Consider the following 17,174-nt stretch of genomic DNA (forward strand, 5'->3'; position numbering starts at 1 on the left):
GTTTAAATTCCAAAACTATTTTGATAATACTGATGTAATCCAGCACTGTTATTGTATATCTGTGTGCAAAATTTTACAACAACTTAAAACCAATAACAAAAGAATAAATTAGCATTAGGTCATGTAATTGCAGTTTTAGAGATATTGTCTGCATAGTTTAATTCAAGTAAGACACAATGCACTGCCAATGCACATTTCTCTACATATATTTGATATTCTTCATGTGGTTGTTTAGGGTCATACAGATTCACACACATTCACAACACCTGGCTATGGTTTTGTGTTTGTTAAACCCTTAAACACTAATGTTTGAATCAATCCTATGAGTCAAATTCACACTGATACTCAACAGACAACCTGCAAATAAAGAATGTGTCACTGTAGGTGTGCATAGCTTCAGCTATCATACTGTGAAGGTTACAAACTAATTTTAGACCGAATCTAAACAGGGCAATAATAGTGGACGTCACTGAAATACCCCACAATAACCCATTGGTATCATGTATAGTATGTATTCCCTTGTATTACAACGAGTTTTGGCAGTCAGTATTAAGCAATGACGCATATCTTTTTCTTACATTTTTTTAATCCAATTTGTTCCAGAGACAGACTCAGCATTAGCTTTCAGAGTGGTTGGTCAAAATGTTAATTAAAAAGACTTAATATGGAGACCTGACTCCACATTGCATTACAACAGGGAAATTACTAGCTTGTTTGTAGCCCCCCCTCAATCAGTGATCGTTCAACCCCAAATCTCTTCCATAGTTACTGTAAAGCAAACAATCTTCAGTCTGAATGAATGCACAGCTCCTAATGGGATTATCCCACAAGCCTCAGTGCTCCCATTTCCACCGACATCCTTCTTACTGGGTCGCTTTTGATCTTTTCCCTTCGTGGAATTAATCTCAAACCAACTCAGCCGTAATGATTCAATTAACCAGCGGATGTCTTTTTTCGCTCCATGTGTTGCAATTTTCAGTCTTCATTAGAGAATAAAATGCACTTTGCTTCCTATCAAAAGGAACAAATTTCTGACTGTTTGTTTCCAGTACCCAGCTTTCTTTAATTCTCAGTGATGTATTTATATTGGTTCAGGATTATGAGACAGAAATAAGTTTATTTGTCAAGCAAAAACCGTCACAAGTCCTTGTGCATTATGAGTGGCTCTGTGCAGACTGAAATGATCAACACTGAATGATGTGTAGAGAGAAACATGTTTGTTACTATAATGCTTTGACCTCTACCTTTCTGCATTCAGTTCTTTCTTCACTCCAACGAGTTTGTCTCCACAGAATAAAGCCATAACTGAACCACACCATAAACCAATTGTCAAGTACTGTGGTAGAGAGGTAATCATGTGGTCATTAAGTCACAATAAACTTCTTTAGATACCAAAGTATTCTGTCAACCAATCCAAATTGGGTCATTCATCCCAGACATTGATCCCAGAAACAGCAGCAAAAACCCAAACCCTAACAAACACAACCAGTTTGTTGACAATAAATGTTTTTTACATGACACTGTCTGAAAAAATAGAAGCACTAATACATAAATCACAGCTGATTCTAAATAAAATCATGCAAATGAAAAGCCTGAGGAACTGTTGTGTAGTATTGTCTGAAATGACTACCTGAAAGTTTGGCTCAGAAGCAAAGTTTAAAGCTGTAATTGGTGGCTGAAGGCTTTTATTAATCTGCATAAAAAGGTTATTCATTTCTACAGAGTTTACTCATATATTCACCACTTTTACACTGATCTGACAGTAGTTTAATTTACTGACTATAGGATCAATTTGTGTTTTTTGTTCTTAAAATGTATGTCCCATTACCAAAAGTGTGACTGAACAGAAAATGTCTTTAATTGCAGTCATTGTATATTAACCCACTTTGAATTAAGATCAGTATTAATGAACTGATTTGTAGTAATTTGAACCTAATTTATTGCTTAAAATATGTCAAATATGCAGGCCAGTGATTCAGCTGCAGTCAGAGTCGTATATCTAAAAACTGATCAGTGGTTTTTAAAGCATCTGTGTTGATTTATTTTGCACTGATGCTATTTTGCATTTTAAAACCTTGTGATAATGTGATGTTTACATAAATTTACATGATGCAGAAAGCTTAAAATAAAACATTAAGATTTTACCCCATGATGTTCCCTCATCCAAACAGAGTTTGTGGATACTTTTTAATGAGCTGTTTAAGTCACTCTGTAAAAATCTAAAATACTGAAAAAATTACAAGAACTTAAAGCTGATTGTGAAAATAATTTATAATAATATAAGGATGAGGAGATTGTAAAATCCATATTAATTTCTCCTCTAATGCCCTCTGCTGTCAGACTTCTTAAACTACAACCAAGGTTATGTACTACAATCAAGATGTCCTTTTTATAGATTTTATCATAAACGTAGGATTTAAATAGGTTTAAATTAAACAAAAATCTAATACAGACTAATACAGATATATAAAACAAAAAGCAAAAATTATTATTACATCTTCAGATGTTTTGGATTACCAGTTGGCTTCTCAGTACTTTAATTTTTAACGCACTAAAGGAAAATTGAAGATATTAGGCTTTATTTTAAAAATATCTAAAGACTCTGCAGAGAAACGGACAAAGACACTAGTGTTTTTACTCCATCATGCAGATTTTAGCATCTATCAAATAAAACCTTGCTTCATTCAATTTGCATTAATTCCCTAATAATTCACAGCCAAATTACACTCACTTCTGGAGCTCTTCAGTGAAGGTCTCTAATAGCATTAATAGATCTACGTCATTAATCTGTTCGCCAGAAAAGGGAGGTGATACTCAGAAATACTCTCCGGATTTAAAAGAGCCACTCTCAATCAATTTAAACCTTAATTTCACCTGTCATCATAACTTTATTCATGAAGTATAATCCCCCCTTTTTCTCTTTTAACCCTGTAAATAAGATGGAGCTGAAATTTACTTCCCAATCCATCTCTGCTGGTCCTGTCTGCTCAGTTTCTCTGTCAGTAATGAGCTTGGCCTTTTACTCCTGGATTAAAAGCATTGTGAAGAAAGCTGCATGCCAGATTAACCACCTGCTAGCCAAGAGTAAATGTGACTTAATTGGTTTTTATTCCCTAATTATTCCTTGAAGGAGATAAATAATAAAAAATCTGTTTATCACAAACATGCTAACATGCTCAAGTCTCCCCAGGTTGCACAATTATAAATAAAGTTCCAACAACTTAGCTCACTATTAGGGTTTTATTTGTTTTGAATACGTGTACATACAATGACTTAAATGTGCACGTAGGTTAGTACAGTGCATGTATATATCTTGTAGGGCCAACAGTTAGACATCCAGCCACTGCAGCAACTGTTCTACTTCAAGGTTCCCCGCAGAGGAGACGTTCACTTCCTGAATGGAGGGATTGGGGAGGGGATCTTAATGTCCTGCCCCTTCTCGAGCCTCTTCTCACATTCGATGAGGTAGTTCACGCCATCAATCACTAACTGGACCAGCTCCACCTGTGAATGAATCAGATAGGGTTTCACTTTCACCTTTTTGAAATGAACATTAGCTGAAAACACCGATGATTCTCTCTCTGAGGCCCAAGAGGTGAAACAAGTGATAATATCTGGAGTTGTTGGAGCAAAAAGGAATTCACATTTATTACGCTCTTGTAATTTATTGCATATGACAGGTCTCAGAAGTGTTCAGTTCTAGAGAGGAGTATGGAGTTTATTTTGCGCAAATTAATTTCTTTCATTATGTTTATAGTTTACAATAAAAAAAACTCAAACACAGGGCTGTGAAAAATTAATGGCTTTTAACTAAAATAAAACTTCTTAAAACTGTCTTTAAGCAAATATTCTTTATAATTTTTGTTTGTGTTTTAATAACATTTTATTTCAAATGCATTTATGTCCTATAAAGACATATTGAATCTTCCTAGCAGGAGATATTACCTCACATAAGCCTCCAAAATGTTTGACAAATGACCGATATCTTATATTGCTCTGTCTGAGGTTGTTCACGACAGACTGGGCTCAAGGTACACCAGTCCTTTAACCTGAAGTGACACTTCTCTGCCAGGATTACAGATTAAGAATCAGCAGGGGGGGTGACAGATATTCACAGCACACCTGTCATGGTTCATACATGTAATCTGACTCTATCTTTCTTTTCCTGCTATACGTCCTGAATGGAAATCGTTGTTTTTAATTCTTACAAACGTACCTCTGATTTTCCCAGACGGTCAAGATTAGAGATGTCGACAGTGTCTCCTGTAGTGGCCGTATCGACTCCTCCTGTGCCTCTCTTCTGTAGCCTCAGGTTTTCCAGGATCTTTTTGAAGCGGGGGTCCTGTGTCATAAAAACAGCATATCTCAAAACAAACTTTATTCCTATCGCACATTTCACCAACCTTAGCTGTACAAAGTCAAAATCAGTAGAGAACAAAATCAGGGATACCAAAAACACAGTTAAAACAATAAAACAGGAAATAATAAAAATGGATAAAACAAATAAACCCATCACGGTAAAATTCATCACCTTCTGCTCAACCAGAATTAAAAGCCAATGAAAGCGTCTAAAACTAATTTTTGACATAACTAAGAGCAGGATGGTAAAAGTGTGTCCTTGAGTGTGATTTTATGTGTGACTGTGGTCCTACCTTGTTGAGGAAGGGCAGGCGGATGTGCACACCAGCTCTGAGCCCCGTGCCGAGGTTCGAGGGGCAGGTGAGGATATAACCCAGCCTCTCATTCCACATGAACTCCCATCCTCTCTCCTGAATTAGATGTTCCACCTGCAGGTTATAATAAATGCTGCTTTTTTTTTTTTTTTACTCTTTGGAGCCCAAAATATGGAAGAAAAAAAAAAGACTTCAAAAAGAGTAGGAGAGTGTTGTGTAAAAAGGTGAGGATATATGCAAACCTGTTTGAGACCTCTGCAGAACCGTTCAAACACTCTCTTCATGTTTCCTCCTTTCTCCATGGAAATGATTCTCGTGTGGTCCTCCTCGTTGATCCAGATCAGGAAGTTCCTGTCGTTGTTGTGCCTGAAGGAAAACAGGAAGGCAACGTTAAACTTCCTGTTTGATAGAACTAGAATTTGAATCAGTTTATTCAGTTTTGAATAAGATTTAGATTTGGGATGTAAATTAGACAGTAATGGAATAAACAGGACTGAACTGGATTGTTTTTTTCGGGCGTGTTTGCTTTTCAGTATAGTGCTCTGAGATGACTTTAGTTGTGAATTAGGGCTAAATAAATTAGCTAAAATAAACTGAATTAAATTGATAAGTATTATAGGTGAAGTTGAACATGTGAAAAGGTAAAAAAGTGATATAACAAGACAATAAATGTAGATAGTTAACAATTAGCTTGAGTCTGGAGGAACTGTAAATTTTACATCATTATTACTTCTATCAAGAACACAATGTGCATGATTAAAAAACCCTAATAAATTCACTCAATGAGTGTTTGAAGCTGTTTGTTAAGTAATTTCAAGCCTTGCAGCAGTGTGAGCACAGCCACCTTTACATACTTTAAATTAAATTAAAATAATTGGAAAAAAAAATGTAACCTAATAAGATTGTGTAATTCTAGTCATTTGCAAATGTACTGTGGTGCTAGTCTTTTAAAATATAACTAACAAATTAGAGATTATCATCCATAAAACACAATTTTGATTTTTTTAAAAATGCTCCAGTGGTCACTAGTTATCTTTTTTTTCTATATATGTGTATTACTAAACCTGAAATCTTTTTTTCTTTAGTGCAAGCCAAACACAAGTGGAAAAAAGGGTAAAACTCAGAAAACTTCTTGTGCAAAAGATGCACTGATTAAAGCTTTTCTAAATTCTCTAAGCTACAAACAGTTGCATTTCCTCGAGGTTTTTTGCCCTTTTCTTACCAGATTCCACGACCGTCAGGCCAATCTCTGGCCATCCCAGCTGCAGTGAGCAGAGGTGACACTGGTTTATCAAACAGGAAGTGCTCCTGATTGGTCAGTAAAAAAAAACAAAATAAATTGTTGGAAACATTAGACAGAAAATGCAATCCAAGGAAGAACAAAACCGGGTTTGTTTGCATGTGTAAATGTGTGTGTGTGTGTACTGACATCAATAAGATGCTGCTGCTCCCTCTCAGTCATCTCTCCCAGGCTGTAGTATCGACCAGCCAGGTCTCCCTTCAGGCCTGAGAGAGCTGTCACAACCACATGCTCCACCTCACGGCGCTCAGACCGTGTGCACGCAGGAGGCAGACTCAGTCCACGGATGCTGCGACCGGTACGCACACGAGATGACAACACGTAGCGCTCATCAAATGTTCCTGAGGAGATCTGAGAAGGAGAAAGCGTTAGATTGCTGCATGTGGTAACTTGTGCTGTGTGATGAAAGTGCAAAGAGGTCACATTTAGCTGCCACCTTGGAAGCATCCAGGTCAGTGGGATGCTTCATCGTACGAGGATCGTATCCGTTGTGTCTGTCCTTGATAACAGGATCAAAAAGCTCAGCAAACACCTAAAAAAGCCATTTAAAAAGAAAATTGGTTTTCACAGATTTTGGAAACTGAAGGCGCCAAAAAAAATGACTTAGGATCTTAATTCCAACCTCGTAGCTCTCCTCATCTCCAGCCACCATGCCCACAGTCTTAATGAAGGGGTGTCCAGGGTTGTCCACTCCGGTTTGGATGCACTGATCCAGGGTCCAGCTGTTGGGTGTTGCCCTGTCCCTCAGACGTGAGTAAATGGCAGGGGTCATGGCTGATGCCATGCAGTTGTTGTGCTTCCTCAGGTCAGGGTAATCAGCACTGCAGAAATTCACCAAGAAACAAATTTGTGTTTGGATTTTTAAAGTCTATTATGGATTATAATAATTTTCAAAATGTGATGATTAGTGTCAAAAATAAGGCATAACCAAAAGAAAGATGTAATTTTCTGAAAATATAAATACATGTGCAAAGGCCTTCATTTAAACCAATCAACTTGTCATTTAGATGAGCTGAATGTAATGCTAAAATTTACAAGAGATGTTGCACAGCAGATGCAGGCCTCTATTAAGATAAAAAAAAATGTTTTACTGAAATTTGGCAACAACAAAAATGCTTGTTCACATTGTTGTTTCACAAAACACATATCTGCATCTGCAGGAATGTACCTGGGGGGGTAAAACCTCCTCATCCTCTCTGCTGCAGCAGTGCTGTCATTGAGGAGATATGCGGATGCCAGAGTGCCGGCTCCCATGGCCACAATAACTGCCGTGTTACGGCTGGAAATCATGCGGGTAAAAGAGGTCGCCATGTTTACGTAGTGGAGTTGTTACCTGGCAAATGATAAAAAGGTCAAAGGTTACTGCTTTTAATGTGTAATTTGTTTACCATAACAGCTAAATTAGAATAACCAATCTGCCAGCATCAATGACAACACATCAAGTTTGACCTTCTGTCACTTAATTAAACAGAAATCTTATATCCATACTGACTATTGCAAAATTTCTTCAAATGTCAGGCTTGCTGATGATGTGTATTTGAACTACTTTGTATCAAACATTGTAACTAAGCTTGAATCTTAAAGGTCAAAGGTCACGTTCAAAGGAAGATGAAAAATCGGGAAATAATAAACGAGCACATGAACCGAGACAGCTATCTATATCTGAGGTGGGATTTTTTATTTTATTTTTTGTCCAGTTTTATACACAACTCCTGCATTGCATTTCAAAATCTCATTAAATATGAATATGGATTGAGTGGAATAATTATTAGAACCTTATTTGATATTTCAGGAATAATAACAGTTAACAAAAAAGACAAAGTGTAATAATTATCTTTAAGAGTTTTGTTCCCTGCATCTTCTCTGGGCCATACTGAGACAAAAGTACTAATTGCATTAAGCTCTCAGATGCTTAAGTAACAGATACACCTGCAGTCTGCACGATGAGACTATTCCTGAAGCAGACTGAAGCTGTCTGATTGGTCATCCTGATCTGCTCATCAGATGATTTGTGATTGGATGCAAAAAGAGGCGCTGCCTTATTACTATAAAATATATTTGACTTCTAAAAAACTACCAGATGATGCCGTAATTGCCCTAAATTATAAATAATTCAGGAAAATGAAATGAGTGTTTTTAACCTAGTTTTACTCATATATTCTAAGAATAAAAGTGTAATCAAAAAATGGTTAAAAAAGTTAATATGGTGGTGCAGTTTCTTTCCCGATAACCAATTTTACAAAAAGCAAAATCTCAATTTGTCAGATGAACAAGTTAATTTTATTTTCCTCTCTCAAAATCAATCAGAGAATTAATATTCTGTAAAAATGAGCTCAGAGTTGCTACCAGTTCTGGACAGTGCATGATCCTGTTTGACCTACTGAGGTGGTCAGGCGAGCTAATGCAAGACGAGCTGCAAGAAAATAAGAATAGTCAGCAGGCAGGTGGTGACGTGGAGTCAGGTACCGGATCAGATTTAGGTGAAAGGACACCATAGATGAAGAAATGTGAGTTTAAGAGCTGTTCTGGTAAAAAAAAAAAAAAAAAACATTACTAAAGAGGATGAAAAATGGGGGTTAATATCTAAATCTCTTTATAAACATTTAAAAGATTTTAAGAGAAGACTTGCAGACAAGAGAAGGTGAGAGTCAGGTGTGTCAAGAGTCATATAAAGGTCAGGGGAAGCAGATAAAGAGGGAAAGGACCCTTTAAAGAGATTGTAGAAAGGGGGATTAGTTGACATTTCCATTACAGACCTAAAGATTACACAAGGAGGGAAAAAGAAGGAATTAGGTACTTGTAACCTTTGACCTTAAAAACGTACTAGAATGAAAAATTTGGAGAAACTGCTTTAAGAGAACAGTAGCTGACAGTTGATTGGTTGATTGGTACCGCTAAACAGCAGCAATCTCAAAAGGTTTTAATACAACTGGCTGCTGTGTAGATTTTAAAGTACATCCTGATTTATGGAGCTGCAGTAATACAAACAAGACTTTCAGACAGGTGAATGAAAGAGTGTTGTCTTTTGTTGGCTGCCTACAAGCTGTGAAATAAAACTTTATTTCTAATATATGATTCAACACTTGAACTACTCCAAGGGAGGTTTGCAGCAGAGCACACAGGAAACACACATGAGGTAGGTGAAAAAGCAAAAAAGGAGAAATTTCGGTGCAGACTTCATCACTTACCTCAGGACAGATAAAGAGAAGAGGCAGCAGAGGACCAGTGAGTTTCCTGCAGCTAAGTCCACACAGGCTTGATCTGCAGAGTGACCACAGACTGAGGAACAGGGAGGGGATCAGGCAGAGACTGGATCAGGATTAGCCTCTCACAGGCCAACAGACAGAAAATCCTCTTTTCCTTATCACTCATAAAGTCTGCTTTCTTCTCCTTCTTCTCTTTACCTTTAAACCTGAAAACGTTTCCTGACTTTACAATTGCAATCCTGAAAAATAAAAATGCGGGACAATATGACTATTGATTATTTTTGTTGTTGTTTACTTCTATGATATTGTAAACACTATGAACCCAAAATCTTTGCTTTTAAATTTTTGAGACAGATTTGTCAGTGTGAAACCATTTTTGCATTTCAAGATTGCAAGACAGAAAAAAACCCTTTGAATTAGGACAATTAAGGGTTAGTGATAATGTTCAGTTTTGATCAAGTAATGTTAACGAGAGGTTGTAATCATTATTTAATAAAAATACTGCATCCAAGATAGGTTGAGCTTTTGAGGAACATGATAAAGAGGATATCTTTTTAAAATAAAAACACAAAAATCACTGAGCTGTTTACAGATATGTCCTAAAAATTATTTTTAGAAGAAACTGGCATCTTTTTCTGTCTACAGCGCACAGTAATAAACAACTCAAGGAATCTGAAGAAATATCTGTGCAGTAAGGGCTTAAAGCCTTAAAAACAGCTATGGTCTCTTTGTTTTTTAATATCCTCATCAGTGATATTTCAAGATGCCTTTAAACACTTGCCAAGCATTTGCTCAACATTTTTCATCTTCACTGCCTCAGCCTCCATCTGGCTTGCCTCAGACATCTCTCCTTATGAACCTGTTTCCTGCAACAAGCGTAAACCTCAGTTCTTCAAGCTGCAGACAGATTCAGGCAATAACTTGGGATAATTCATTTGGCTCAATATGTTTAGAGAAATTCAGTTAAGAGGATTATTCAGTGCATCATTCCTGCCTAATATTTTATATTTTTTTGCATGTTTATATTGCAGGAGCTTTTTGGGTGAAAATAGCTTGATCTATTAACTCATTTGCTATTTTATTTATTGTATTTTAGAAATGACATCATCTAGTTTTTCCAGAAATATGTCTGAAACAGCTGGGATAAAAGAGGAGAATGTAGAGATGTTATTTATACATTTGCAATCAACCAGCGTCTCTTTTTAGGGAACAGTTGTTTATAAAAGTAGGTCAGGACAACTGGAGTACTCCTGTATGTAGATGTCATGTTCTTCCTCTTCATATGCAGATTTTATTGAGGAGCTTTATTAAATTGTTCCAATGCTATGCTAAGCATAACTCACAAGCTTCCACTTCAGTATCCGATGATATTTAACATTAACACGAACCGCTATAGTTTTCGGTTTGTAAACATGACGGTAGCAGTTTTTGACAGGTAGCACCGACCGTTAGACATAGCTGTTTAGCTGTGCTACTGTAGTAAAAACGCAGACTGACCGATTTCATGACGTCATTTAGTTAAAAGAATGTTGTTTAACTTTCGGTTCTTCCCTTGACTACTCTTGAAAAGCAGAAAATAAAATAGCTTCTCATCACAACACCTAATTGGTGTTAGACTGCATGTAATCTGTAGTGGATCGAGTGCATCATATGGGTTTGCAGTGAACTGTTGTAATATTTTTATGCAGGTTTTTTCCGCCTGAAGTGGTATTTCGCTTTTATCTAAATAACATTCGGGTTGAATGTTATTTAGATTATTAATTATCCAACAACAACCAGTTAATTTACCAACAAGTCTTTAACTGTGTTTATTCCTCTCATCATGGACAACAAGTCCTGTGAATTTGGAGACATTTGTTCTCCCAGTGGGAGGGAACCAAATATTTCAGTCGTCTGAAATAATCGGTTCCCCCTCTAAAACACAGGACAAAGATAATTTACCAACAACTCCTTACCTGTGTTTATTCCTCTGTATTATGATATTATTAGCACATTTTATTCCTAAAAGAATGATGTTTTTTTGTTTTTTTTTAATGAGAAATATTTGCCCCTCTAAACAATTCTGTTAATAGATAAGTCATTATTTACGGAGACGCAGGGGGAACCGTATCTGATGGGGAAACGGGGCTCGACGTAACAGCAGCAACTCGAGCACATTACTGCCCCCTATATGTCAGGAGGACAAATAACACCTTTTCTGTTCAAATTGCCAACCCGCAACTTCAAATATTTACCCGCATTTGGCCGGTGGCAGGTGCTAATTTCCACCCCTGCTGAAACTTTAATCCAGCATAGAATAAATTTAGGTTTGATGTCTGACTTAGCATAATAGAAAAAGATGATCAAAGATATTTGTTAGTATAGTGGTTAGATTATACAAAAAAATTGTTTGCACACACTGTTGTGTTAGTATTTTGCTCTCAACATGTGAGGGTAAATCTTGGCTAGTTTCAGATGGTTTTAAAGAATTTGGCCCTAAATTCAGAGCACCTTATGACAGAGAATGCTGTAGAAAACATATTTACTATAAGTAAAGTTATTGCGCCGTTATTTCAAATGGAAACAAAAACCATAAGGCATGTTGTATTTATTTTCCCTGCACCCACATTGAAAATCTTGTAAACAGATAAAGTAACACAAAACAAATACACATAAATAGTATTACAGAACAAACAGCAATCTGCAGTCTCAAACGTGTTTTTAAAACAGACACTCAGAATTACAGACACAGTGCATAAAGGACAGGCTTTCCTGGAAGGAAACTTTTACTCAGTTCGATCATTATAAGATTTTTTCTTTTTTTTTTTAAGGTGAGGAAAACTCCAATACATCACTGCGGTAAAACAGGCTGTTTTGCAGATTACATAATCTTGAAACGCTGTGTGACGTGAAGTACACTAACAAACGTACCAGACTTCATGGACAAAATATTGTTTTTATATATTTTTTTTCTGACGAGCTACAGAGACGATAATAATATACAGAAGCAGAGGATGAAGGTCCAGTCAGACATGCACAGCATGCAGCTGTTGTGTGCATGCAACATTATTTATTATGTCCTCAACATGAAAAACAAGATCTGATCATTCAAATGCTACATTTTTTTCAAACCTTTAAAAGAAATTATCTTAAAATCCTAAAATTAAACACTTTTTTTTGTACAAGAGAATGGGGTGCAAAACTAGAATTCAACATAAATGCCAAAGAAACAAAATAAATTAATTTAAACAGATAAAAATTATATTCACAGCATAATAATTTCTTCATCAATCATATACGTGTGGAGTCACTATATACATAAATAACATAAATACAGTCTAATGTTATAAATAAATAGGAGGTGAAACAACGATCGTACTGTCAGTCAAGCGAAGCTACAGCTCAGAAAGTGCAAGAACTGTCCCGGTCTAAACTGTGGTCAGGTCCCAGACTCTCCAAGGACTCTGGTGACACACAATTGTCCAGCAGGCAGTTTACAAAAGCCAAAACAATCAAACTGCACAGAAATGCTGCGAAAGCGTTGTGTTAGCAGGAGTTATTACCATGTGGAAACAGTAGAGGGCGATATTTGCTCATGTTTTGTGCATTCACTTTGTTTACACCAACATGCTACAGTACCATTCAGTAAACGTCTTATTTTATTTAAAAATACAGTAGACTGACAGTATGTTTTTATTTTACTTGTGTGTAATCTAGCAACTATATAAAGCTCTAGTCTAGCAAATTGTCAACTGTGGGGAAACTGACCTACACTAGTGGAAGGCACTAGAAACATTTTAATTTCATGTCATTCATGTGGACAGGTAATAAAAAAATAACTATATGTGCAACAAGTCTGTTACTAAAAGTTTATTAAAGATAAATATAGACTGTATTGTTCTTTTAGGGAAAATCTGAAACTCTTTACCAATAAATATCAATTTCTAAGTTTAATGTTTGTTTCTGTGAACATTAAGCATTTTGTCACACCCAGCCTATTGAGAATGCATAGTGGCTAAAAGGGTCGCCCTAGTTAGGGTGATGCGTGACGAGTGGAGGGTCAGGGGTCAGGTTAAAGGCCATTGAGACAGTTACATCCTAAGCTGAAATCATGCAAGTTTTATGCAGTCAAATAAAGCATTTTTGGGACCTTCCTCCATAACACGGCATGGAAATGCACAAGCAAGAGAACACAGACAGAGACACAAGCTCAGACATCTCTCACTTCCTGTATTTGCTACATCTCTGATATTTCCTCCGTGTTACATCCTCTGACTCCAAGCTCTTTCCCCTCCCTGCTCTCTCCTCTCAGGCTGTCTGAGGAAGAAGAGTGGTGTAACGCGCACCACACTCTTTACTGAGGAATGATGAGCACAAACAGCGACGTGTAATTTCCTCAAAACCTTCAGGCTCGCCATCCAACAAGTTTTCACTCTGTTCCTCTACTGACAAAAAACAATCAGTCTTACAAATTCTCTTCCTCTTCGTTTCGGTGTCCTGCAAAAATGTTCTCAAAACTTTCTCCCAGTTTTCTCTCGACTGATGAGATCACATGGGCGTGTCACCCTCTGAGGATTGGCAGGCTCTCACGGGCCACAAACAGCTGGGATTCAGGCCGGCAGCCTGGGCTCGATCTTCAGCGAGAGATCGTAGAGCGTGTCCTCATCCATGGTCAGAGTTTTATCCAGAAGGTACTGAGTCACCTACACCCAAAATATACATGAGGGAAGAGAGACTACAAGTTTCGCACCATCAACCAGGACTTACAGCGACGATGCCATTCAGGCAAAATTAACATCAAAGCCAATAATTAATTAGAGGTTTGCTGTGATTGGTCAGCTGGTGCCTGAGAGAGTTAAACTGTTCTTCAGAGGATGTTTTATAGACTTTTAAAACAAAAAGTACTGCTGATTTAAAGATGTATATTTTTAAGAACCCTTAGATTTACAAAACTGTGCAAATGCTTTTTTCAAATTTAGCTTCAAAGGAGCCAAACCTTTTTGTAATTTTAAAGTGGTCCTGATCAGTCGTTCCTTAAGCTTTCTGATGGTCTTTTTTAAAGTTTTTCTTTGGGTTTTAGCTGCTTTTTCATTCATTTTCAGTCCAGTTCTTCCACCTGCTTCTGACAACATATTGTACAGTCTCAACATGTTTAAAAAATGGGGAAAGAGGACAAGTGAAGGACAAAGTGCCAGGCCTAAAAAAAACTATTTACAACAGATGAACAGTATCTGAAAGTCATGACTCATTTAATCGTGAAAAATGAATCATTTTTTAATTGATTATCTACTGTTTGTCAAGTTTTTCGTCTAGTAGATCTTTAGGAATCACCTTGTTGGTGCTAAAATATTGTTCAGTGTGAACTAAACTGCAAAATTAATGTATCTTTGTGACAGGCTAACTAACCAATTTAAAATTTGCACCTTGCTGAGCAGTTTGCCAGTGCAGACACAAAAATGATTCATACTCATGGAGCCTTTTTATGCTTGTCAGAGTAAAGCAGCTTTACAAAGAGAGAGAAACATTCCCTTTAAATGGTCAGGTACTGGACTGAAAATGAGTAAAAAAAGAAGTCAAAGTTCAAAGAAATACTTTGAAATACCTTCAGAAAGTCTGGAGAACTATTGATCAAGACCACTTTAGATTAAAAGCTGGTAGGTGGAACAAGCTGCCAAAAGTAAATATACCAAATCAGATCAGGAGCATCTTTTTTTGTAGAAACTCTTCAGAACTCATTTCTCCAGAGCACAACTTGCCCTGATACCTCCAAACCTGCTCAGTTTGATCTTCACTGTGTTCGGTTCTTGAACTAGATCCACTATCTGATGTTTACACTGGGTTTTCTGACTGCACTAAAGACTGAACGTCGTTCTTCTTCTGTAAGCTGCTTTAGATAACAGCTGCTAAATGACTGAAACAAACACAATTAGGATCTGTTCTGTCAAACCTTAAAAATCAAATTAGTAGTTGTTTATAGAAAGAACAGTGTTGAATATATATAATGTATTTCTATTTGTTTTCACTGTCTATTCCTCTTTCCAATCACATAATTTAAACAGAATCTCTAGACCGTTTGAATAGAAAAATTGGTTTCTGAATCAAAAATCGTTTTTGAACCAAATCTTGACCCTAAAAATTGGAATCGAATCGCTAGACACCGAAAGATTAGCATCTCTAATATACGCACACAGAAACTTATATATATGTGTGTGTGTGTAATAGAAATCCAGTGATGTTTAACACTGCTTTCATGAGAAATAAAGACATTGCATTAGAAAGTAATAAAAGTACCTTGGCTTGGTGCTCTATTCTGTAAGGTGTTTGTTGGAACTGTCGGATCTCTCGGATGATATGGGAAATCTAAAGGAAGTGAACTTGATGAGCACAGCGCATACCTGATGTGTTTATAATGCACTTTAAAGTCATGTATCTTCAATGCCTACCATCCTCATTTTGGAGAAGTTAACGAGACCCTCCTCTGTAAAATTTGGAGTTCCTTCTTCTATAAAGGCCAAGTCTGTTAGATACATTCCCAGGTATGGCACACATGGAGGGTTGCAGCTGAACGAAAAAAGGGACAAGAAATTATGAGTTTCAACTGTTTCAGCGTCAGTAAAAACCGCTTTTTGTTTGTAATTAAAACAAAACAATAACAATTCTTACTTTTTCAGCGTCTCCCTCAGATTCTTAAATCTTCCCTCGGAGGACACGGTCTTCTGCAGTTTGTCCATCAGAGCTTTAGTCTAAACAGAGACCACATATACACAGTTACACTCATTTAAAAGGGTTATTGTAAACAACATGGAACAAAGAAGGAATTTACTCTGACCTCTGACCCACTGACCTTTGGCTGGATGAATATAATCAAATGAAAAAATCTAATTTGGTCTGGTCTCTGCAGGATGGCTTGATATACAGACAGACTGTCTGCTGATTGGATGATCATTGCTTCAATCAGTTTATGTTTTCATTAAAATTATACAAAGAGCCCTAAACATAGGAGGTAAATGTTTTTCTGCATTTTTATTTCTCCAATGACATCAATTCGACAGAAAGAATTCACGTTAAAACACATCAGAGGCAAACTAATTTCCTTCTACTCCTTTATGTTCAGGTTATTTGTTCTGGAGGTATTTTCTGTAAATACTGGTGGGTAAAATAGTCTTTTTGTATGAATGCTGAATCAACATCACACTATTGTTATCCTGTTTATAGTTTCTTAAGAATGTTTTTTTGCTTATCAAATTACTTCCACATACTATTCATACATCAAAATGATTGTCTCAATTGAATATAGTGAATTATGACTTTTAGTCTCTGCAACTTTTATAATTTTTGAATTATTTAACTAGATTTACAAAACTTCTACTTATAGAAATACAATGACATCTTTTTGGTTCTTTCAGAAACATTGTTCACTGAAATCTACTTCAGCAAACTTGCTGTATTTTTGTCTTCTTATGCTCCTTTTAGCTTTTAGCTACTGTCTTCACAATTTTAGCTTTAAGCTATGACTTTGTTAATTTTAATTTTTAGTTTTTTCTAATTTTACCTCTTAGATATGGTCTTGCTAATTTGATCTTTTAGCTTCCGTTTTGCAAAGTAAAATTAAAAGCTCCTGTTTAGCTAATTTAGTTCTATTCTGCTTGTTTTAACTTTAACAAATTCAGTTCCATCAGTTCAATCAGCTCTCAGCATCCGAAGCATTTTAGCAGAACACTCTCACTACATATGAATTGTAAAGTTTCTTTGCAGAAAGGACTGGTGGATAATGGTTCTACCTGTTTGCTGACTTTAGCCCAGGTCTTCTTCAGACGGTAGATGGCACTGCGGTTGAGAGCAGATGTTATCTCCAGCACTCCGTTGTAGTTGTTCAGACAGCGACAGATGTCCGCCACCGCTACCCACTTCTCAATGGAGCTGGCTCTCGACCCAACATCGGTGTGGCTCATAATCTGGGATGCCACCAGGTTACTCATCTTCAGAAGGAAAGAAAACTGTATTAGGAAAACATCC

General features: G+C 36.6%; 2 protein-coding genes across 3 annotated transcripts in view; both read right to left on the reverse strand.

The window, feature by feature from the left end:
• Nucleotides 1-3,225: 3,225 nt before the first annotated feature.
• On the reverse strand, nucleotides 3,226-9,303 carry LOC108233541 (creatine kinase U-type, mitochondrial). The gene is made up of 10 exons (XM_017412082.3): nucleotides 9,162-9,303; nucleotides 7,142-7,306; nucleotides 6,596-6,794; nucleotides 6,410-6,505; nucleotides 6,103-6,324; nucleotides 5,896-5,981; nucleotides 4,916-5,039; nucleotides 4,653-4,787; nucleotides 4,217-4,342; nucleotides 3,226-3,504 (listed from the first exon to the last, which is right to left on the reverse strand). The coding sequence occupies exons 2-10, from the start codon at nucleotides 7,282-7,284 to the stop codon at nucleotides 3,388-3,390; spliced, it is 1,248 nt and encodes a 415-aa protein (XP_017267571.1). The 5' UTR covers nucleotides 7,285-7,306; nucleotides 9,162-9,303; the 3' UTR covers nucleotides 3,226-3,387.
• Nucleotides 9,304-11,751: 2,448 nt separating this feature from the next.
• Nucleotides 11,752-17,174, reverse strand: part of rasgrf2b (Ras protein-specific guanine nucleotide-releasing factor 2b) — a 49,621-nt gene continuing 44,198 nt past the window's right edge. For both annotated transcript variants that reach the window (XM_017412396.3, XM_017412397.3), the window contains 5 exons: nucleotides 16,940-17,137; nucleotides 15,822-15,901; nucleotides 15,602-15,719; nucleotides 15,450-15,518; nucleotides 11,752-13,861 (listed from right to left, as the gene is read on the reverse strand). In XM_017412396.3, coding sequence (XP_017267885.1) covers nucleotides 13,769-13,861; nucleotides 15,450-15,518; nucleotides 15,602-15,719; nucleotides 15,822-15,901; nucleotides 16,940-17,137 — 558 coding nt within the window. In that variant the 3' untranslated portion in view covers nucleotides 11,752-13,768. The remainder of the gene's footprint in view (nucleotides 13,862-15,449; nucleotides 15,519-15,601; nucleotides 15,720-15,821; nucleotides 15,902-16,939; nucleotides 17,138-17,174) is intronic.

The sequence above is a fragment of the Kryptolebias marmoratus genome, linkage group LG1 (assembly GCF_001649575.2).
Source record: "Kryptolebias marmoratus isolate JLee-2015 linkage group LG1, ASM164957v2, whole genome shotgun sequence".
Taxonomy (NCBI): Eukaryota; Metazoa; Chordata; class Actinopteri; order Cyprinodontiformes; family Rivulidae; genus Kryptolebias; species Kryptolebias marmoratus.